This window comes from Oryzias melastigma, linkage group LG16, assembly GCF_002922805.2.
Source record: "Oryzias melastigma strain HK-1 linkage group LG16, ASM292280v2, whole genome shotgun sequence".
In the NCBI taxonomy this organism is placed as follows: Eukaryota; Metazoa; Chordata; class Actinopteri; order Beloniformes; family Adrianichthyidae; genus Oryzias; species Oryzias melastigma.
In genome coordinates, this window is record NC_050527.1 from 21571214 (window position 1) to 21595146 (window position 23933).

The 23933-nt window shown below is 40.4% G+C and overlaps 1 protein-coding gene across 1 annotated transcript in view; it reads left to right on the top strand.

The window, feature by feature from the left end:
* Positions 1 to 23933, top strand: part of LOC112143846 (furin-like protease kpc-1) — a 216519-nt gene that overhangs the window by 159274 nt on the left and 33312 nt on the right. The window contains exons 14-15 of the mRNA XM_024268057.1: positions 22470 to 22580; positions 22737 to 22830. Of these exons, the coding sequence (XP_024123825.1) occupies positions 22470 to 22580; positions 22737 to 22830 (205 nt within the window). The remainder of the gene's footprint in view (positions 1 to 22469; positions 22581 to 22736; positions 22831 to 23933) is intronic.

Sequence of the window (23933 nt, forward strand, 5' to 3'; positions counted from 1 at the left end):
TGAGCCAGTGAGCTCTGCTGTAATGTGCTAGCGAGATCCGATGTAGTGAGCTAGCAAGCTATGCTGTAGCATGCTAGCGAGATCCGATGTGATGAGCTAACGAGCTCCACTTTATCGAGCTAGTGAAGTCTTCTGTAGCGTGCTAGCCAGCTCCGCTTTATCAAGGTAGCAAGGTTGCTGTAGCGAGCTACGCTGTATTGAGCTACCAAGCTCTGCTGCAGTGAGCTACACTGCTGTGAGCTAGCGAGCTCCGTTTAGTTGAACTAGCGAGCTCTGTTGTAGCGTGCTGACGAGCTTCGCTTTATCAAGCTAGCAAACTCTGCTAGCAAGCTCCATTGCAGCGACCTAATGAGCTTTGCTGTCCACCTTGGCGGCTGGCTAGCATAGCGAGCCAACCAACTGAGAGCCCGCTTAAGCCAATGTGGACAAACACAGTTGGAGCCTCCACATAAACTGTGGACAAACCCATTCAGGGACCAAATTTTCTGCCCACTTCTAAACCACATGCTGCCCACCTGGCCTTGCTGGCTGGGTAGCATGTGGTTTTATTGTATTTTAAGGTCATATTGTATCTGGGCTGCCACAAACAACAAAGACACAAAACTGGCTGGACTTTTTTCCAACTGATCCCAGAGGAGCAGTTATTGTTTTATTTTTTTGTTGAAAACAGAAATGTAAAGGGGTAGCTAATCTGTGCCTTAAACGTTTGCTGCTATACACACTCACAAGCACTTTATTAGGTGCATCTTGCTAGTACCAGGTTAGACCCCGTTTTACTATCAGAAATGGATTTATCCTTGGTTGCATAGATTCAACAAGGTACTGGAAACATTCCTCAGAGAGTTTGGTTCATATTGACATGACACCATCACACAGTTGCTGCAGATTTGTCAGCTGAACATCTATGATGCCAGTCTCCCATTCTACTACATCCCAAAGGTGATCTATTGAGATCTGGTGACTGTGGAGGTCATTAGAGTCATGTTCAAGAAACTAATCTGAGATGATTCCAGCTTTATGGCATGGAGCCTTATCCTGCTGGAAGTAGCATCAGAAGATGGAACGCTGTGGTCATAAAAGGGATGGACATGATCAGCAACAATACTCAAGTAGAGTGTGGGGTTGAAACCATGATCAATTGGTACTAAGGGGCCCAAAGTGTGACAAGAAAATATCTTCCACACTATTACACAACCACTACCTGCCTGAACTGTTGATACAAAGCAGGATGGATTCATCCTTTTTATGTTGTTGACGCCAAATTCTGACCAATACTATCTGAATGTATCTTGAGTCTGTGTGAATTGTAGCCTCAGTTTCCTGCTCTTAGCTGACCGAAGTGGTACCCGGTGTGTTCCTCTGCTGCTGTAGCCCACTTGTTTGAAGGCTGGACGTGTTGTGCATTCTGAGATGTTCTTCTGCAGAACTCGGTTGTAACTAGTGGTTCATTGAGTTGCTGTGTTCTTTCCATAAGCTGGAACAAGTCTGGTCATTCTCCTCTGACCTCTGGCATTAACAGAACTTCTGCTCTCTGGATATTTTCTCTTTTTCTGACCATTCTCTGTAAATCCCAGGGATGGTTGTGGGTGAAAATCTCAGTAGATCAGCAGTTTCTGAAATACTCAGACCAGACCCTCTGACACCAACAGCCATGTCACGTTCAAAGTTATTTCAATCATCTTTCTTCTCCATTCTCTGTTTGAACCAGATCAAAACAGATAATCCTATATCCCTAAATGTCTGGGTTGCTGCCATGTGATTGGATGATTAGAAATTTGCAGTGACGAGCAGCTGGACAGGTGTGGCTAAAGTGTAAAACACCTTAACAAGTTGAAGTGTCCTGATGGTAAAGAAAGACTCGAGTGCTTACAGGAAAATCAAAACAGAAACCTCCTAGAAGCTAAAATTTCCTGAAATGAGTCAGATGAAGTTCAAACTAAAAACAAAAAAAAGTGCAAATACAGTCAAAGCTTTATTTACCAGAGAAAAGGTCTAATTTTAGTACATGAAAGCAGTCATGCGATCCTCTGAAGCCACAGACGGAAGTCAGAATCTGCTGCAGGCTGACCGACTCACAGACCCACGGCTCTCCTCCAGTGGGCACAAAGGGAGAGATGGGTGAGCCTGATCAACCCCAGCAGTGTCGACCCAATTACTCATTCTCTTAAAGGGCTATTAAAACATAATTGCCCAGCGATTTACATCCAAGTTAACGTGGCCCAGAGATAATTTATTATTTTCCATAAGCCTTTTCTTTTGTGCGCCTGCTGAAAGACTGTGTGGGGGAGAAAAAGAGGGAGACTGTAATTTCCTGACTCATGAAGAAAGGCATGTTGGCAGCCCAGTGTAATTGTTTAAACCCCTCTCCCGGACACCTTCCAGTCAGCCCCTTTTAATCCTTGTTATCGCTCTCATTAGCCTGAGGTCAAGGGTCGGTCGGCTCGCTGCCGAAGCACAAACACAGCACTGAGGAGAAGAGGGCATGTGGAGGGACAGCTGGGACGGGCCGGTACTGGACTCCAGACACTTATCTAAAATACTGTACTGTTGGTCCTGTAGCAGCTCACATGTGTAGTGGTAGGTAGGAGAAAATAAACAAGCAAGCTCATGCAGCTGGTTAAGGATAAAAGTCATTGTTTGGTTATATTTATTTGCATAAATTTATAATGTATTGAAGTTTAAATTCAGTTTGGAGAATAGATTCAGATCTTCTGCCCTAAGCGGCAAATAAAATAAATTCTAAATAGGATTTGAAACTTGAAGTTATAAACTTATAAAGAAAAATAAAGGAAAATAGGAAAACAGTTTAAGTTTAAAAATATACTTTGTAAGCCTAAAAGAAATGGCGAAAAAAGTTTGTAAATTTGAAACTTGGAATAAATAAGAACACTAAATCTAAAACTGTTACCAAATAAAAAATGTTTATGTGCAACACTTGTTGTCTTGTATTTTCAGCCTTTATTTTTGCTTATTTGTTTTGCATGGCAAAGACGAAAGGTTTTAATTGAAACTAAATTTAGGAATAAAAGTGAAGAGCAAGAGAAATGTGCTGTAATCCCATTGGGTAGTGTGACATATATATATATATATATATATTTATGTGTGTGTATGTGTGTGTGTGTGTGTATTACTATTTTTATTATTTTAATATTTCTTTTTCCACTTTTACTACATGTACTTTAAAGTTTAAAACTTTGGCATTTTTCTTTTTTTTTACATAATGCATATTTTTTTTTTAATTTCTAATCTGTTTTTCTTTTTTATTCACTTTAATACTGATCTTAATTTGACCCCATGGAGGTGTTTTGGACAGGAACAGAACTATTTACAAATGCATATTTATCAGATAAACATTTACATTTAGAACAAAAGTGGCCTTTGTGCTCTCATCATGTAGCTGCAGAAATGAACCTTAAATCGTAAAAGATGAAGAGATTACAAGTAATATTGCAGATCACACAGTCACATAGATATATATGTGTTTGTGAGTTCTGTAGAAGTAACTCCTGACTGTTAGAACTCTTACATTAAGATACAGACAAGCGTAAAAAGATTAAGCTCTGATGTGGGAGTTTAAAGTTGAAGTTTTTTAAAGCCTTTGATATTTTTCTGTTTTTCCTACATATATTATTGCATGTGCAGAATGACTGACCCATGTGATGCATACATTTACACCAGTTTAGGTTAACACAAGTTTGATGATAAAAAGCAGCTTTCACTGCTTCTCACTGTGTATCGGCTTGTTTCAGAAAGTTTGTCAGAACTCTCTTCTATTGTGGGACGGATACAAGTTTATAAGCCACAGTTTGAGGATATTTACAGTCTGTATTATCAGTGGAGTTCATTAACCCCTGACACACGCTGTTCTCACATGCTGATGTCACAATGTGAGACAGCCCCTCCAGGAAGAGTCTGCTCCGCCCCCAGGCTAACACAAACACTTTCTCCTCGAAGCTAGCAGCTCGAGCTAATCAGCTAGCTTCACAAAACTAAACCTTTTCCCTCCAGATCGATGTTTGTTTTTTTCTGTGGTCCCTTTTTTATCTCAAGGATCTTCCGTTTTTTTTTCTTCAGTGTCCTCTCTTTATAAGCCAGAATTTAAATGACCAGCTGTTAAATGCCTGAGCAGGCTTCCTGTCCTCCTCATATATAATATTGGTTGTTTTTTACTAGAAATGTTCAAGTTGGTCAAAAGGAGGAAGTTTTATATATATATGAAGGCAATTAGACTCAATTTGGCCTCATGTCTAGTTTGTACCTGGATTTTTCTAGTAAAGAACTTATAGTTTACCTATTTTTTATGAGTAATCAAACATTTATATTGTTTATACTACTTTTCAAATTGTTTTAATCACTTTTGGAGCATTCAATAATGTTATGTAAATTTTATTAGAGAAATGTATGTTTGTTTTAATTACTTAGGATTTGATCATAATCTTACTTGTTTTATATTCATAAATGCAGTAAAATTGAATTAGGAATTGTTAGTGCAAACTGTTACAAGGATTTTCTTAAGTACAATTTTTTAGTCATTTTTTTCAGTGTATGTATACATATACATACATACATACATATATATATATATATACTAAAAGTTACTCACACAGATCCCTTTATATTCTATATTAAACCCCACCATTACATTTTTTGATGCATCTTGCATATATGCATGTCATTGTTGATACAATTAAAAAGTGGTGCTACCTCATTGCACCACTCATGAACTGTAGCTGGAGTCAGAGCATTGCTTTCCTAGTAGCACTATTCTCAGCTCAGACTCAACAGAAAACAGGTGATGTGACGGAGCGATAAGAGGGATAAAGAAGGAGAAGTGACCCATTCGCAGGACAGCAGGGAGCCTGATGGTGCTACCATGAGCCGACAGGACGTTGTCACACTTCACACAGCTCACTGTGTGAGTCTGGGTACTGTATCTGACAGAGTATACTGAATTTCAGTTTCAGTGTGAAGAAAAAAAAGCTAGTTTGAAGCTAAAAATTCATCTGTGACCATGTGGATGGATGGTATGCTATGAGAGCTCTAGTGGTAAAGATTGTCGTACACTTCCGATCAGTGTTTTAGGAGCAAATTTCAAAATAGTGACACAGTTTGAATTGTGTTGTTTCATGTCGTCGTCCGCAGCTTCAGTGCAGTTTAACTGACAGTTTTGTGCAGAGGAGAGGCAGGAAGCCCCCAATCACTCAGCCGGAGCTCTGCCTCCCTCCCCATATGGCCACAGACAGTCTCAGCTGCCCCCCCAGGCCTCTGCGAGTGTGAAAAGCAATAGTGTGGAATGTGTAGGAATTAAGTATCCTATCATTCAGAGCAGACATGCAATTAAAAGAGCTGCAGCCGTCACCTCACACCTTGTGTGAATCATGTCTCTATAATTCAACAAGGCTGATGGCTGCCATCATTTCTTGTTCCTAAGAGGCACAAGTAAACACACACACTCGTGTTTCCTGTCTCAGATTTATTGTAGGAAATCATTTACACAAATTTTACAAACTCAAGTACAAAATCTGGTGTTTGTTTAACAGTTGTTTTCTGTAATTGGTTTAGAATTGAGCTTCTTGGGGAAAAAACATAAATCTTGTCCAGAGACAGTGTTTTCTGCAAAGTTGAGGGTGGAGGACCTGTATCTGTTATATCTGTGACCATGATGTACAGTCACAGAAAAGGACAAAATCCACATGGCTCTTACTATCCCACTTCTCTGAGACAGAGGTAGCACAAGTTAAGTGGGGAATCTTGATTATTAACTCAGCTTCAACACACGTCTAAGTCAGAGGAGACCAAAAAGGAGTAGATTATTTCTCTGAGTTGGCTTTAGCTGCCAAAAACGTGTTTAGACCCAAATGACAAGTGAATTTATTTAAAATAAAGGATCAAATAATTAATTTCAATTCAATTTTATTTATATAGAAATTTCATTGTAACATATACAATGACAATAAAGGCATTCAGTTCAATTCAATTCAGTATAGCTCAAAATTAAACACCGTTTCGGTAATGGGCTTAACACCAGTAATTGTCCAAAAACATAAAATCAGTCATAAAATATCATAATATAGCTGATTCTGAACTAACCTAAACTTGGCATCGCGACCTTAGACCACATGTGTCAAAGTCAAGGCCCGGGGGCCGGATCCGGCCCTCCGGGTGATTATACCTGGCCCTCCAGATCATTTTATGTTATTGTTATTAATGGCCTGATGTTATCTTGCGCTTTTATAACTGTTACTAAATATATTTTTATGGAGAGTAAAATATTGAAAGTTATTTAAGGTTTAAGTTGATTTATTCTGGAATAATATTCCTGCCTTTTTATTGTTTATAATTATGTTAAAAAATTACGCTTTTCAAGTTTTAAAAATGTAGTTTTAGAGTGTACAATAAACGTTTATCCTTTTCGGCGCGCCACCTAAGGTGTGTTTTGGATTTTGGCCCCCTGTGAGATTGAGTTTGACGCCCCTGCCTTAGACCGTCCTTCTCGGTATAAAATGGTTCTATATGAAATATTTTTTATGATTGTTTTTCTCTTTTATATTTGGTTAAATCAGTGGAATTAACTTTATAGAGTTCCTGGTCTGCACCGTTTAACCCTTAATCACAACTGCCCTTATAGGTGGATATGGGCTGTCTGTGGGTGAAAAATAGACAAACCTGTTCGGGACACACAGCTGGCCCGCACGAAATGTCAAAATCGTAGCGTGCTTGGTCAGCCTGGAGAGTGAAAAAGCTCATGCACATTTTCATCTATGGGTATGCTGCGGGTGACAGATCGCACCAACCACTTGTAACCTACAACATGAAATGGGAAAGAAAGGGTGTAATAGGGGAGATTTTTCATCTCAAATCCTGCTGTTAGAGCCATTCATCTGATATTTGTACATCCGTTGAGGTCCCCTTGTGGTGCAGCCTGAATGTTAGAAATGGGGGAAATTAGACAAAAGTGTAGTTTATGTGGACATATATGTATCACCTGCACACTCTGCAACATTTGTGCGCATCAGTAAGTGGCGAGTATTTGCACTTTACTAACAACTAGTGATGTACCGCCACTGTACAACAAGTATAGTGTGTATAACTTATTCTGTCCTTTCAACACTTACACAATACATTTACTAAACACAGAGCAATCGGACATTTCATTTTCACGACATCCATAGAGGTCCTTAAAAGGGCCATACCATGATTTTCTTAAACCTTTCAAAGTGAACTATATCCATATATATGATCATATATTACCTTTGTAACATTAAAAAACAAATTATTTATAAAATATTCATTATTTTTTGTGAGTTTCTTCCTACCCAGAAGTAAAACGAATCGATTCCTGAAGCTCCGCCTGCCTTTGCGTGTGGGTGCTGCCAATTTCATGACGTCATCCTAGAGCCTTTGGTAGTGTGTCTTGGATCTCCCACGAAAATAATCCAAACTTCTTCAAAGATGGATGCACATACAATAAATCTGCCTTTAGTAGCCCTGACCATCGCTACAGTGGTTCACAACACAAGTACACTTGGCGTCCGGACGACTGTGCCTGACCGGTGTGGGGGTCTTAAAGGAGCCCAGCGTCTAAAGTAACGAACACCTGTTTGAGGTGGAATTTACTGAAGATAGGACACAACTAAAAATATACAGCATTCTGCATTTAAAATGAAAGATTTTTGCTGATCACTGCTAGCTCAGTGGAGAAAATGGGTGTTGGTGTTAGACTGGGGAGGGTGCTGGTAGATTACTGGGTAACTACTGTACATCCGGCCCGCCTGATCGTCCTGATTGTCGATGAATGGCCCGATGTTATCTTGCGGTGGTAACATATTTCAACACATTCTCATCCCTAACGCATCACATTTTGACGTATGGTTCAGGACCCCTCTGTGTCAAACATTTACATTCTAGGTATCCCCACCTATTTTTACATGCTGGCTGTTCTAATTAAATCAGGCGTCCCCAACCTCTGGTAAGCAAATCGGTCCTGGTCTGGTACTGGGAGGCGGACCACACCAGCATCCTAAACTTAACCTTAACCCAGTACCAGACGCCGAGCATTACAGACTCCGGATACAGTACTGGTTCCGAATGCGGTGCCGGCTAGGGTTAGAGTACCAGGTAAGAATACTGGTACTGGTTAAAAAGTTAAGTGTTTGATCTTTGTTAAAAACAGGAGCATAAAAATGCAAAGGTTCATTTAAATTATTTAATAAAAAAATATAAACACATTCCAGGCACTCTTTGTGAAAGCTTTCGAAGGCCGTTCGTTGGAAAATTGACTGAATGTAAAGTCAACCTGTTTGTTTTTTGCAGTATCCTGGTGAGTATATTGAAATACTCTGTGTACACACGAGTGGTGTTGAGCTCTTCTGTGTAGCAGTGCCCCTCTATCTCTTCTGATAGCTCATATCAGCCTTTTCGCAGAGCTGAGCTTGAGTGGGCTACAGTGTAAATATCCCAGACCTGTTATTACTCCAACAAAATGTTCCTAGCTGTTGTCAAGCCACTGAGTACAAAATGGTGAACTGCAGACGTGAAGAGAGATAATTGCCACTCACTCTGAAAATTTGGCAAGCGCCCTTCCCACGAGACCCGGATGAAATGGTGCTTCAACCCCCGAAAGTGTCATTCTTAATGAAATGGTAATTACAAACCCAGCGGAACAGCTGAGGGGCCTGCAGAGGCCCACGGAGCCCAACTACAAGAATAAACCTGCTACAACAACCTGCAGAGAGGAGGGAGAGCGGCGGGGAGGCGGCGGGGGGGCTCAGCAAGGTGACGTAAAGCTGGATAGACGCTACGGTAGGCGCAACCTTCAGGAATCTGAGATTTATTTCACTTGTGAAATGTAATACACACTCCAGGTTGGAGTATGCATTACGCGGGGACCCTCATCAATAACCCCAGCTGTGTGGACTGCAGTAGGGGAGGTTGGTTAAAAGCACCCACACAGCCTGGGTAATTGATTGCTTTGTAAGTGAACGTGTCTTTAACCTTTGGGAGGTCAGGCCCAGTCGGACACCATCAGTCCTGCCTGGGGTTGAACCACTTCCAGCCGTTTGTCTTCCGCTGCTCCCTCATCTCTGCACCGATTTGTCAACCATGAGATGTTTTGGGTGTTTAGATTACAGGCGAGATGGGAAAACAAAGGCAAAATGCCACCCCAAACAAAAGGCCTGATCCTGGATCTCCCACTGATCTGGAAGCCGGGCAGGAGGCCAGCTACCTGGGGTGCTGAAACTGGAAGGAGGGGGGGAGGCACAATGAAGCCTCTGACAAAAAAGAAAAACAGCCGATGTGGAGCTTGAAGCGAAGCCAGAATGGAGAGAGAACGGGAGCCAAAGTGAGAATTGAACGACAGCCAGAACGGTGACATGAGATAGAGCCAGAATAGTGCCTTGAGACAGAGCCAAAACGGCAGGGAGAAGGGGGGTTAGATCTGGGGGCAGTTAACTGTTTTCCTAATGGCAATGCTCCTCATCACTGGAGATTTTAAAGTGTCCCTTTGCCACCCTCCCAGGTCCTTAAAAGTGTCTGTATTCAAGCTGCTGGAGGATGACTAAAGATGATTGATCTGAGAGCTTATCAGAGCCCGAATGAATGCTATCACTCATCAGACGCTTAGAGGGACCTGAGAGCACAACAACCTCTAACACCAACATGTTGACATCTCCCTCATCTTTACCAGAAATTAGTCATCTCAGGTTGACCTGTGCGTTTCGATTTATCAGGAGAAATGAGGCTCCCTCTCGGTTAAGTGGATGTGTGAAGGAGGCTTGTGTGTTTATTTTCAGGCGTGATATTTCATCACCGTAAAAGCAGAGCAGCTTGTTTTTGCACATTGTGTGTGTAAGTGTGCGTTTGTAAATGAACACCCACAAGTGCATGCGGGAGTGTGTGTTTTTGTGTGTTACTGCGTGTACCTGCCAGTTTCATCTGCTGCTCTGCTGCCATCGATGTGATGTACCTGCCACTTTCTGCCTCGGCTGGGGAGTGTGTGTCTGTGTGTGCGCGTGTGCGGTTGTGTTGTTGAAGCTGACAACAAGAGAGCGCTGGAAATGAGAATCCCAAGTTCCATAATTCCACTTTGATTTCAACTGTGACAGGTAAATGAAGAGTGTGGAAACACTAAACTCCCTTCCAGTCCGGACTCCTCACCTCTAGTCTCTGATGAGTTTTTGTTACCAATCACTTGGAGGAAGTTTGGGCTGAATCTGATTCTGCAACTTCTAATGCTACGTACGCACCTGGCATTAGACGCATGTTCAGGAATGCAGTAAACACAGGTGCTTGATGGAAATACCCATGGTGTTCACTCTGGACAATCTACTGCTAGTGTTTACCAGCACATGTCCACCACATACTGTTAGAAGAGGCTTGGTGTGAAATGTCTATGTCAGGGGTCAGCAATCTGCAGCTCCAGATACATTGATGTCTTCACATAGATGATAAACTAAGTAGGTTTTTACATCCTGTTGACCTGAAGACGTCTTGTTTGATCAACTCTACCTCCACAATGAACAGATTTTATATTCAAAGCAAAACTTGCTAAAATGCTTGATCTTTTTTGAGTTAAAAATCACATTGTTTACTTGCACTGAGATGATCCTGTTTGGCTCAGAGCATCTTTTATTTTGAAGTTATTTGAGCTTCTGTCAAACATAAAAAATAAAAATAAAATTACAGGTTCTTTTTATATTTTTGCTTTTGTTCATGCCAAAACATAGACATCATTTATATTTATTATTAAAAAAATGAATTAATGCAAATCCAAATTTCTTAAAGGCTAAAAAGTAAGACTGCAAACCCAAACCGAGCCCAAATGGCTCTTTTACTGTTAAAGGTTCCCGATATTCTGATCTATGTGGTGTAGATTTCAAGAATCTTTTTCTTTCACAGTTCTATTTTCATATAAAAAAAAACTTGATGTCAAATAATTCCACTGTAATTATTAATTTCTTCTCCAAGATCAATTTTCTAACTTTTGTGAATTAAAACAGACACCATTCATCCACCACTACCAAATCTGTGTCCCTGATTGGTCAAAGTTCAACAGGTTTAACTTTTCAATGTGAAGTCAGCGACTGCACATTTTTTACCTAGAGCCATAAAACAGTGGTAGAGACTTGTGTATGATGCATGAGTTTTGAATGAAACACACGTTTATGTTGGTTTTTCATTGGAGGTGGCTGCTTGAATTTTGTTGTTGGGAGTGATGTTAACGTAGCTTAAAGGGGCCATACCATGACAATTCTACTTTTTTAGGTTTTAAGTGCATTATACTGTTCATTCATCTCTATAAATAACCCCAAAGCAATATTTTGATCTGTTCATGCATTTAAGAGTAATCCTCTAAAAACCTGCACTGTCTGCAGCAGGAATCAAGTTATTTTACTTTAAACTCACAAAATTAGCTACTTTTTCAAAAATAATTTATTTTTTAGTGTTCCAAAGATGAGTATGGATATAGTTCACTCTGAAAGACTTAAGAAAATCATGATATGGCCCCCTTAACAGTTCAGATTTATGCCTTCAATATTGATTTGACTGTTTTATAATGCATTCAAACTCCCTTGTGTCACACATCCTGGTCAAGTCGTCCCTCATAGTTTTGTTTCTCTTTTAAATATTTACACATTTGATTAAACTACAGTAATGCAATAATTGTTATAATGCACATTTTTGTGTTCAGGAGCATTGATGTGTGTTTCTGAAATAACTCCAAAGCTACAGCTACAACAAAAGCAGTCTGTTTGTTTCAGACCTCCTAAATTAACAAAACGTGTCTTCCAGTGACTCCACTGAATGTTCAGGTTTCTGTGATAGAACCTGAAATCCTCATGACTTTACAGTTCCTCTGGTATCCTTTAGGTTGTATCAGATTCAAAAGCATTTTGTTTGTGATTTGTAAAATATAAGAATAAAGAGATATTACAAACAAGAAAAGCAAGAGGCTAGCGATTAAATCTCACCCCAAACCAGCTGATGTGCAGAGTTCTTTAGGGTTCTGTTGGATCGTACCACAAATCAAAAAGTGAGCATTATTCTCCAACTTTTTAAGATCTCGTTCACTACTTTTCAGCTCAAATCCACAGAGATTTCTCATTTGCACAGATACAACCTCATTCATGTTCAACTATGACTTTAGAGTGCTGTCTTTACAGAGAAACAGAAAAAGTGTAGTCCCCCGTGCACAAATTTACTCTGACATATATCAGAATTTGAGTTTTTTTAAGCCTTTGAGTACATTTAAATTGGGAATCAATCACTTAAACTGTAAAAAAGTGTGAAAAGTCATAGAAATGAACCAAAGTGAATTAGATTTGAAACAAAGAAGGCTTTTTTTTCTCCAAACCGTTGTATCTCACTGAGCTGCTACTGTTGATGACAAACTGGAAAAGCCATTGTTGCATAAAACAGGGATCAATAACTTTAAAACATTCTGTTTAGTTTCCTTAAACAAGACACAACTCTGACTTAAAGTTTGATGAAGGATAAAATCAACATTAAAAGCAAAATATGGTAAAGAGGAAACCATAAATGTAATATTTACAGAATCCCATAAGTCTTTCATTTTTCTTGCATCAATTCCTTTAAGTTGAAGCTGTGTAATGTTATTTGAAAGTGAGACTGATCTGATTTACTTTTATTTGTTCTGTCTGTGATTTGACTGAAGATCAATACCCTCACAATTCTATTAGTTCCATAAATACAGATGAATACGGAGTTGGGTTTGTGTGTTTGCTCGTGTGTCTACAGTAAAGATTAGATTAAGGGTCAAAGGTGTAAGTTCAATTAATAATAAATTAATGTAATGAGATATAGTTATTAACGTTGTGCACAAACATGTTTCTGTGTTAAAAAGACTCTTTTATTGTCTGGAATACCCTGTTTGTGTGCAATGAGAGGACACACACACACACACACACCTAATGGATTCTGGCAAGCCGTTTCCATTTCATGCGAGCTTGTAGATGGTCCTAGGGCAGCAGGTCTCTCTCAGTCTGAATCTCAGTCTCCCTGGTGGGGTTGTAAAACAGGCCTTGCATCTCGGCTCTAGCCAGATAGATTAATTAATTATCCAGATTGCCTCTTTTTTCAGGGCTGAGCCAATTACTCTGTGACGGAGCCTGTGGTCTATGCATACCACTTTAAGAGGAGAGGAGCCGTGTTTGAGTATGCAGAATAATTACAGAAATGGCTTAACTACGAACTAAAAATCCCTTTACCACTTAGTACAGAAGTAACTATGCAGTGACTTCCTGTGGCCATAAATGTACATAAACGCTGGTAAACACGGTTCAGGTGTGTTGGTAGGAGAGGTGCAGAATTATGGCTGCCTTTTTGGTCAGTGGCATCAAAAAAGCCCAACTGGAGCTCCTCTAAACTCTGATGTGCTTCCTGTTTCTGCTTTGTTGGAGCAAAATTAACAGATCCATTTTTCTGCCATTATCTTTCTCCTAATTAGCTTTGTACCCTTTAAAATTAAGCCTGCAGTGGAGTGATAACTCTGTTTTTGTCAGAAATGCAACATGTTATGGTAATCGTGTGTCAGTGTCTGGTTCTGTGCATGCATTTGATTGATGGGTCAGCTGATAAGCCGGCGCTCGTGTGCACTTGGCGTGCGCGCCCTGAGGGACAGGGGGAGCAGAGCGCCGCACCTCCTGCAGGGGGTGCCGTGTCTCGCGGCGGGGGCATGCAGCAGGCACACAGAGGGGTGCCTGTACCCCCCTCCACCCAGACCCCTGAACAGACACACACATCACCCTACTGAGAAACAAGAAGGGTGCGTGGGGGTTGTGGGGACCCTGTTCTCTTCTGAGCCCCCCACTGATGCATAATTCATGTGCAAGTAGCAATTTTGGTATTTTGCTACAGGGGGCTTAAAAAATGGAGTAAAGTTCCATAACAACCGAACTGCAGTCTTTCTCTGCGCTGTAGTTTTCCCTCAGTATTGTTTGAATTCTAAAGCAGAAACATGTGCATCTTTCTGTCTTCAGGAGTTTGTAGTCTCGTGCTTTTGGCCTAAACTCGTTTTTCTGTGTGTGGAGGACTTAAACCTTAAGACAAAAACAACATACTTTAGAATTTGTAGACATTTGTCTTGGATAAAATGTACTTTCACAGTCAGTGCAGTCTTGGCAGAAACCTTCAATACATTTAGACATACGTCTGACATTAAAACAATTCACTGTAACATTTTACCACATTGACGTTATAAATCCAGATCCAGTGAGGTTTCTGATAGATGCACATTCCAATCCTATTTTTATCTTTCGTAAAATCGTCTTTTAATTGTGATTAGGATTTTTATCCAAATTCCAAAACCTGTGTTGTTTATAAGGACAGTTTCTGCAAAGTGGCAGGAGTTCATTAGAAATTCACCTCTGAGTTGTGGCCTCTGGACTGTTGGCATAGAGCAACCCCGACCCCTCTTTCCCTCCCCACTGCTGAGGGCTGTCTGTAACCTGCGCCTCCAGAGCCTCATTTTACCTCTCCATCTTGGCTCTATGGCTACAGAAATTTAACAAAATACTATTTTTTTTCTTTAAAGTAAGATTTAGTAAATTGAATTAATTTAGATTAGTCAAGCTTTTAAATGTATGGCTGAGGTGCACCAGTAGAACATACATTATGTCAAGATTTTTACATCCTTGCTGCCCTGAAGAGGAATTGTTTCCTTTATGATTTATACTTCAACTGAACTTCTTAACTTTTTTACCAAACGGTCTGATATTTTATGGGTTTAAAGCTCACATTATCTTATGCTACACAACAATGGTTAGTAGCTGTCCAGTATCACGCTGGGGTGATCTTGTTTGGTAGAGGGTGTATTTTATTGTTAAAGGTTGCCGACTCCTGGTTTATACACTAGCTTAAAGCCCATCACACCTCCAACCTAACATTATTTGTCTGCAAGTGGATGCATCAGAATGGAGTTGGGCAGGAATCTTTTTTTCATATACTCCTGATTTACAATGATTTGAATAAAGAAAAAAGCTTAATTTTCTCTGTAGATGTCCTCCATAAACAAAACAAAAAAAAATGCATCAAGAACATGTTAAAAGCACAGATTTCATCGACATGGGTCTGAAAACGTTTCTTTGATTCAACTTTAAAGGCAAAATATGTCAAAATAGTGCAGGAGTGTTTTGTCTAAGTGCATTCATATTAATATAAAAGCAGCAAATAGTGAAAAAAAGAATCCAATTGTTAACCTGCTTATGTCAAGAGGACCAGATTATGGACTTCTCTTAACCTTAAAGCGTTCTCGGTGGTCTTTTAATCATGATGATGCAGATTTTAGACAAAATGAAAAAATCGGGGTCGTTCCTCAGGACATAGTTTCTGCAGAGCAGCAGTAGTTTATCATAAATTCGCCCCCCAGTTGTGGGTGGAACTGTTGGTGCGGAGTAAGCCTGAGCTCATTTCCCATCAACCCTTTGTTTACATTCTCTCCTGCTAGCTTACAGCCCTTCACTCGCCCAGCCTAACATTAGCACTGCAACAAAAATGGCGAGCAATATCAGAGCTATCCAGCCAAACAGTTTTGATCCAGATTCCAGGAAAACCAAGACGATCATGGATCTATTTGTAAGTGGATGCATTGAAATGGAGCAGAGCAGGGAGCTGCGACTGTAGTTCACGTAAATCACTGCCTCAAGCTTTTTCCAACTGCATTTTTTCCCTTAATCACAACAATTTTAACTAATAAATACTCATAATCGCAATTTTAAGCTTAATTTTCTTCTTTTATGTCCTCTATCATCATAAAAATGCTATAAAAACAGGTTAAAATCACCCAAAACAGTGAGTTTTTAAAAAAGATGAAATGGAAGTTTTAAATATAGGAGTTTGTCTTGTTTAATCCTGCTTTTTAATGACCATCTTTGTTGTACACAATTATTTTTTTGTTGGTGATGACTACTAGTTTACCACCGCATGAGTTATGTGGCATTTAACAGTGAAGCATAGGTGCACAGGTTTAGTTTATCATGGCATGTGTTTGCTTTTAACACATTAGTGTGGCATCAGAACGCGTCCTTTTGAAGAGGGACATAAAAAGGTCTGGGATGTGTGTTTGTTTTGTCCGCTCTGACAGCACGGCTCTCTGGATCTGGAGGGAATTTGACTCATTGCCGTTTCCCTCTCATGCTCTCTCCCTTTCCCTGCAAGGGCAGAGACATCCAAAAGGACTGTGACTTGGTGTGCGTCCAACAAAAGCTCTCTGTCCAATTTCATTTTCCTTTGAATGGATGTTTGAATAACACTGGAGCTACAAATCAAAATATGTTGGACACTTAGAGTGAGGTCACGGGATGTAGATCACTTTGGCTTCCAGAAAAGTCTCCTTGTGTAAAAGACGGGGACGGGTGGCTGCCTCCGTGACTGATGGCTTTAGAGACTGAGGAGGCTGTTCAGGGCCAATTCTCCGGAGACTGTGTCCACGCCTGAGCCAAGCCCCTCATTTCCCCCTCTGCAATACATTTCCCAAAACTTTTTACTCTTCACAAGCTAATTTACTTGACATTTTGAGGCAGAGATGCTGAGTGTTTCTCTCCCTGTAATTTCCACAAAGAACATATTTCAAAAATACACATTTAAAGGCAATTAAATGGATGAAATTGTGCAACATCCAGCCAACCCAGCTGAGCTGCGCCTCCAAGCATTTCATGGTTACAGCAGTGCGTGTCCCAATGGCACAGATATAATTAAGACCTCTTCTTAATTACCTAATAAGCCTAATTAGTAACATTTTCTGAGATGAAAATTTGGCTGCCAGAGAGATGGAAATCAGAAGACTTTAAGTCTATTTGTTTCTTCATTTAAATCCTGGTGTTAATAAAATTAGTGTATTATGATATAACCGAAACAAATCATTCTGGGATTGACCAAAAGGCTAATGCAGTCTTTAATGTTCTGGATAAACTTCCAATTATGCGGCGCAAAAGGAAGAAAGGAGATAAGAGACAACGAGCGAAATGAAATTGTCTATGGTTTCATTGGTTTGTGTGGCGGAGAGGAGCATCGAGCTAACAAAACCTAAAGTGTTGTCATCGAGCCCACCAATCATGTGCTGGAGCTGCAGCAGCGTCTCACTTAATGAGAAGTTGTTGGTACCACAGAAGGTGTCACCAACCTTTTCAGGGACTGAACAGATGGTGGCCCCCCCTTCTCCCTTTTTTCTGTTTTTGAGGTCTTGCCAATACCCACTCCGTTGCTCCTGGGAAAATGACCTAACTCACAGGCAGCTGCTTAGTGCGGCTTGAGTGATTCTTTACAGCCGTTTCTATTGAGGAGATTTAGCAGGACCTACCACCTCAGAAAAAAAAAGTAAAAAAACTGGGGTGAGACCGCCGTGCAAGGGTCCCCGAGTAGCTGCAAAAATCAGTTTTGGTTGCACCGGCCCACCAGTTTGAGCAAAGTGGAAGTGAAAAACCCCAAACCAGGGAGATGTGAGAGCTGCAGCTCTGGTCACGTTTGTGTGCACCTTCCTCTGCTTTTGGCAGATGGTGTGAATGTCAACTGAGAAAGAAGCTGGGAAATTAAAACGTGAATGGGGTTTCTCAACAGTTACAAAGGGGCTCGGCGGAGGGAAGTGGGGGAGGCCCCTAGCAGATAAAAAGAAGGAGCTTGTGAGGGGCACTTTCAGTTGAGGAGTGAGAGCGGATGAGGAAAATGTGAGGGCCACAGATTTGATTGGCAGGCGGGCGGGGGGGTTAACATGCTTCGTGCTGCGCAGACAGAAGATTGCCTGTCACTCTGCAGTCGGCTTGGCTCAACCTCCCCTCCGACCACGCAGGAGGTGGAGAAAGACTAAGCAGAAGAACTGGATGGCTGCATTCTCTGGCTAATTACTCGATACACACCACTTCACGTGGGTTTCATTCTGGACTCATTTCCAAAAAAAAAGCTCCTTAAAATACCCAAACATTTCTGAATGTGCACATCTAGAGGCTTGCTCATCAGATGTGCTGCCTCCATTGAGTCTGAGGAGTCTTCCTGAACACGATCTCAGCTCAGTGTTGCTTTTGCATCAACATGGCAGGGGACATAAAATCTGTCGTTTTCATCATGTTTTTTGTGAGTAAACCTGTTTCCTGCAGCTTTCTCCATCAGATATATGTCTGTGTGGGTTTATGACCGTGAAGCTCAGGCGAGCCCGATCGATGGGCAGGGCTATAGGATTTAATGGGTGCACTGCTCTCGCTCAGGGGTACAGTTCAGGGGAGTATATTTAATCACTGGAAAGGAGCAGGGTGGCGAGCTTTGGTCACCGGCAGTTTCAGTGAAAGACGTCAGTTCCTCCTCCCTGACACTGTCTTTGGGTGATCTTTTGCTGTTATTGGTACTTCTGTAGCCAAAAGAAACAGACATACTGTATGTATCAAAATACATGAGGGCCAGATCAGCTTTACTACAATAGTTTTATTGGTAAACCAATGTATTTCCAAACCAGAAGCCACATTCAGAAATTCAGCAATCGTATGTTTGGAATGGCTACCCTCTGACAGTTACAGACTAAACCCTTCAACACCTGTATAGAGGTGGACCCGTACAAGTCCTGCAGGGTTTTGGGTTGTTCGGGCTCGTGGAGGGTCGTAGACAGAGGCAACTGCATCTTAAGGGGAGCACAGGTGTGTCTGCACTTCCTTTAATCTCTCCCTCCAATGAAAATCCTGTTTTTTGAGTTTTTAACATGTCTGTGTGGCATTTTTCTTAAGTAATAAGAAATCATTTTGTTTTTGAATTTCTGAGTGTTTCTTCTTTTAAATCAATCAAACTGTCTTGGACAGACTCTGTTTGAATGAATGATCTTCTTTCCATCAACAGCTCTGCTGCACATGCACTAAACCCTCATCTGTTCCTAGTGTCTAGTTCAGGTTCTGGAGAAGAGAAGATGGTATCTTCACATTGACTGCAGTCAAATGAGCCGCCGTTCACATTTCTGTGGTCAAATCAGCATCACTGGATTTTTGGTGTGAGTTTCATCCAATACTTACGGTAGCAGGACTGAGAACGCTGGAAAATCTCCACCAGACTCCACGGAGCTTCTTGATGTGACCACGGAAATGTGAACGGCGGCTCATTTGACCGCAGTTGGAAAGGATTGTAAATCAATGAAAGAGCATTTTGATGTTAGCTTTGATTATTTTATCAAGAACTCTGAGAAACCAATGATTGAATGTATTGATCACAGTCAATAAACATTGGAGAATTAGCTAAAAGAGTCTTTGGTGAACTGGAAGGAGAAAGAATCAGGATTTTGGAGGAAGTTCTGTCCATGAAGATCTTCACTTCCTCGTCCAGCTGACATCCGGATCAGAACCATACGGCTGGACATTACCCAGATTGATGGACGTTTTTATGGAGCAGCAGTGAAGATTTACACTAGCGAGACACAGAACTATCATAATCAGACAGGGGGGATCAGGGGTGGAGCTGCTCAGCTCAGCTCCAAAAGCCACGCCCCCTCAGAGGAGATTTTGGAATCAGAGGCTTCAGATCAACATGAAAAATGGCTTTTTAAGACNNNATCTTCACTTCCTCGTCCAGCTGACATCCGGATCAGAACCATACGGCTGGACATTACCCAGATTGATGGACGTTTTTATGGAGCAGCGGTGAAGATTTACACTAGCGAGACACAGAACTATCATAATCAGACAGGGGGGGTCAGGGGTGGAGCTGCTCAGCTCAGCTCCAAAAGCCACGCCCCCTCAGAGGAGATTTTGGAATCAGAGGCTTCAGATCAACATGAAAAATGGCTTTTTAAGACATTTAGGTTGTGGGATTTTGGTTAAAAAAAACACTACTGGGAACGTTTTTTAAAAATAAAAACATTTTCTTAGGGGGACATTAAGGGTTGTACGTCCACATCAATGACGTTATGAAAATGGAATATATCGTTGTTGTAATTTATTTATTTATTACGGATCCCCAAACAAAAGGTTTGGAGATCCCTTAGTTGCAACCAAGCAGTTGTAACTATTCTTCCTGGGGTCCTGATATTTTTACACAACTTTTACATTTATTGATATACATACAACATTAACAAATATACAAATATTCAAAATAAAGTTATAACAAGCAATCTTTACATAAATGTATTTGCCTACACACACAGCCCAATGTAATTGCATTGCTTCACATTATCAATTAATGTTTATTTCATTTTAGATTATTTTTTATTTATAATTAAAAAATAACTTTTTTCCTTTGTGAAATAGGGCTGCCACGATTAGTCAACCAATTAACTTTTAAAATAGTCGACAACTAATTTAATAGTTGATGAGTTGTTACTTTATATTATACTGAGTGTAGTAAAGATGAATAAAGTTGAGTGTTCAGCACCACTAAATGCACTTTGGTTATATTTGAGTCAGTGAGACCAAAACTTTATTCGTTTGTGAAAAATAGTTCATTTTTTCCTCATTTGATTTAATCTTGTTTAAATACCAGAAACAAATGAAGGACAGAAGCTGCACGATTCATTAAAGTTTAATAAACTATCATCTTCATCGTCTTTATTGTTTGTTAGTTTAAAGCTAATGAAGGTTAAGACTCGATTAGTCGAATAATCAGAATAAATAATCAGCGATTAGTCGAGTATTAAAATAATCGTTCATGATTGTGATCTGTTTCTCACTGCATGCCTGTAAAGAACTTTGAAGGAGGGTTCTGAGGTTAAGGATAACCAGTTTAGTTTAGTCTGTTTGGTTTAGTTTAGCAGATAGCTACTGTTTTTTTATGACTGGCTTTCTGCTTTTGTACCATTACTGGTATGAAGCCCAATGAGACAAATGTTTTGTTATATTGGCCAACATAAATCAAATTGAACTGAAATTGAATTGAATGAACATTTCAATTTCAAGGACTCTACAGGACCAACGATCTACAGAGCGGTTTATCTTAGTAGACCACCTGGATATCCCGTGCAGGTGTAGATAGATAGATCTTACAATGAAATGAAACGGGCTTCCTGGTCTGTTGAGTCAGCGGGAACTGTGGAGGGTTTCCAGGGTGGGGAGAGGGCAGCCTACAGTCTTCTGGGTGGTGTTGATGACCCGCTGGAGAGCTTTCCTCTGTGCCACTGTAGCCACTTTCAACAATGGCACGGTAAAGAGTAACCAGCAGTCTTTGGTTGATTGTTTTTTTTTTTGCTAATTTATTACTCACAGACAGACTTTTTTAGGCTTTTATATTTTGTAAGAATCTCTGCTTTAATAATATAATTTTTAAGCTGAAAAATCCCATCTTGAATCTCTTAATCGCTCTAATGTCTCCATTTTTTTTTTTTGGCTCTAACAGAAACAAAAACTTTTATAATTAAAACCATAAAACTTTGACTCTTTCGCTTACTTTAAGTTGCAATACAGAATCTATAGACCAAGAATTTCAGACTTAATCACAGGTGTCAAAATCCAAAACACACCTTAGGTTAGCTAGAACAGCTAGCATGTAGCTGAAAAATAGCGATTTACCTGGAGGGCCGAATCTGGCCCCCGGTCCTTGACTTTGACACATATGACTATCTGGATAATCCTGATAGTCATATGTGTCAAAATATTGTCCAAATCCTGACAGGATTTGTAAAAATCCCTCCCAAACTCCTGAACGCCCTTGAACTTCTGCTCCACCCAGTTGTTTTACCTAATGCTATTATACTGGGACCTACATGCTAAAAGTCATTGGTAGTGATTGTGGCTGATTAGATTGTGTCCATTGATTGCGCAGGGTGCTGTTAGGACAGCGGCGGCGTGGGCTGCAGCTCCTGCACGTCCTCCTCACATGCGCTGTCGGAGTAAGACGGAGGAGGCAGAGCCCCATGCAGGGCAGCAGATTGAGTTATTGATCAGGCCTCATCTTTCTCTCGTCTCCTTCTCCTCTCTGCTGCTCCCAGAGACCCCTTCATCAGGGTAATTAATTTTACTTATTGCAGATTAACGCTATAAGGACTGCGTGGTGGTATTGGCAAAAATCAGCTGCTTATCTCCTCTGGATTGTGCAGAGGGAGGGGGGCCGCTCTGTTACTCAGACTCAAGGCTGTGGTTGTAACTGAAGGCAACTGGCGAGAAGAAAGAACATTTAAGGCAGCGCTGGAGAGAGTGTTGGGTTTACTGATGGAGAGTGAAGGTAAAACTGAATGTTTGTGAAGAAGACGGGGCAAATATCACAGATGAGGGGGTTTTATTAAGCAGTGAGATTAAATGAGAGGATGACAGGCAGTGGTCATGTAGTCACCACGCTGCCAAGCTGCTTAAAGGTCAGCCATTGTGTTCAGCATCAGAATTGGGTTGGTGAATAATAAGTAACGAGGCTTGATTGTGGTCGTTCCAGTGAAACATTGAATCAGTCCTGCAGGTACACAGCTGCCACCAGCTGCTGCTCACCTGGCAGGAAGTGATCATTTTGTCATGAATGTATGACAGGAAGCTTCATATTTCCTTGTTGCCTCCCATTCGCAGGTATGGCTTTGGGGTGCTGGACGCCGGGTTGATGGTACAGCAGGCTGCACTCTTCCAAAAGGTCGGGCGACAGAGGACGTGCACACAAGAGGCTACATTCGACTCACCCAGGTAAAAGTGTTTATCAAACAAATGTGGCGTTCGTCATTGTTGGACCTCCAGTCTTTGGCTCAAGAATTCTTTGGCATTCCCGAAGTATTCTTCAGTTTTATGCGTGTTCACACAGATTTATTCATATTCAGAGTATGTGGTTTTTGTGGTCCTCAGAATCCTCTCTCCTGGAGACAGTGTGACCTTGAGAATCCACTCAAAAGCCTGTCAGGGGACATCCAACGAGATCAGCTCTCTGGAGCATGTGCAGGTAAACTTTGAGGTATTTGTTAATAAAATGACAAATTAAATATAAACATTTAATAATAAGATTCAAAGGTGGTAGAGGTTGACAAAGCTGTTGATGTTTTTGCTGATGGTAGACTGGATTTTCCCAACATTGTAGCTGTTAAAGCCCCACTCCAATTATATTTCTATCTATTGTAATTGTTGCCAATGCTCTTTTAATTGTGATTATGCAATTTTTAGCAAAAATCTAAAAATGTGTGTCGTTTTTTTAAGACATATTTTCTGCAGAGCTGCAGCTGTTCATCAGAATTTAGTCTCTGGTTGTAGTAGGAAGAAGTATCCCCACACCTGGTGTCTGCAACCTGTGGCTCTGGAGCCACTTACGGCTTTTGAAGAAAATACAATATTTGTAATTTGAAAAAGTAGCATATTTTAGATTTATCTTCTAAGTTTGTTAAGCAAAAAAAAAAAAATTATGAAAGTCAAAAGTTTTTAAACTCCTTCACAAACAATTGATGGACAGTCTGTATCGCTCCACCTGGATCCTGACTACAGTTCCCATAATGCCCCAACAATCCATCTGGCAGTATGGCGTCATAATTTTCCAAAACTGAAACATTTTGACTAGGCCTGGGAATCCATTAAAAAAAAACAACTAATTAATCGCAAACTTAGAAAAACATTAATCCCAATTAATCGTGATTATTATAGTTTTTTCTTTTAGTAACAGTATCTGCAAACCACTTACTATCATCTGTGAATAATAACGAAAAGAAAACAAACACAAAACTGTACATTTAGAACATTTATTTTTAATTAGTGCTGTCAATCAATGAAAAAAAGTCAAATTAATCAAACTTTTGTGTTGTGATTAATCACGACTGATGACAGTGTTTAACTGGGTACGTTTTAGATGAAAATATGGCGACAGACCACGGGTCAAATAGTCCACTTCTTGTGAAAAAGCGATCTAAACCAAAATAAATAAATTGCAAGATTAAAGTACTAAAAAACGATTGAAGATTTATCTCTTATTTTAATAACCATCATGTAAGTTGGAAAATACCAGGAAGCCTGAACCGCAGAGTTAAAGCGAAGGACTGTTTCTTCCATTAATTTGCGTTA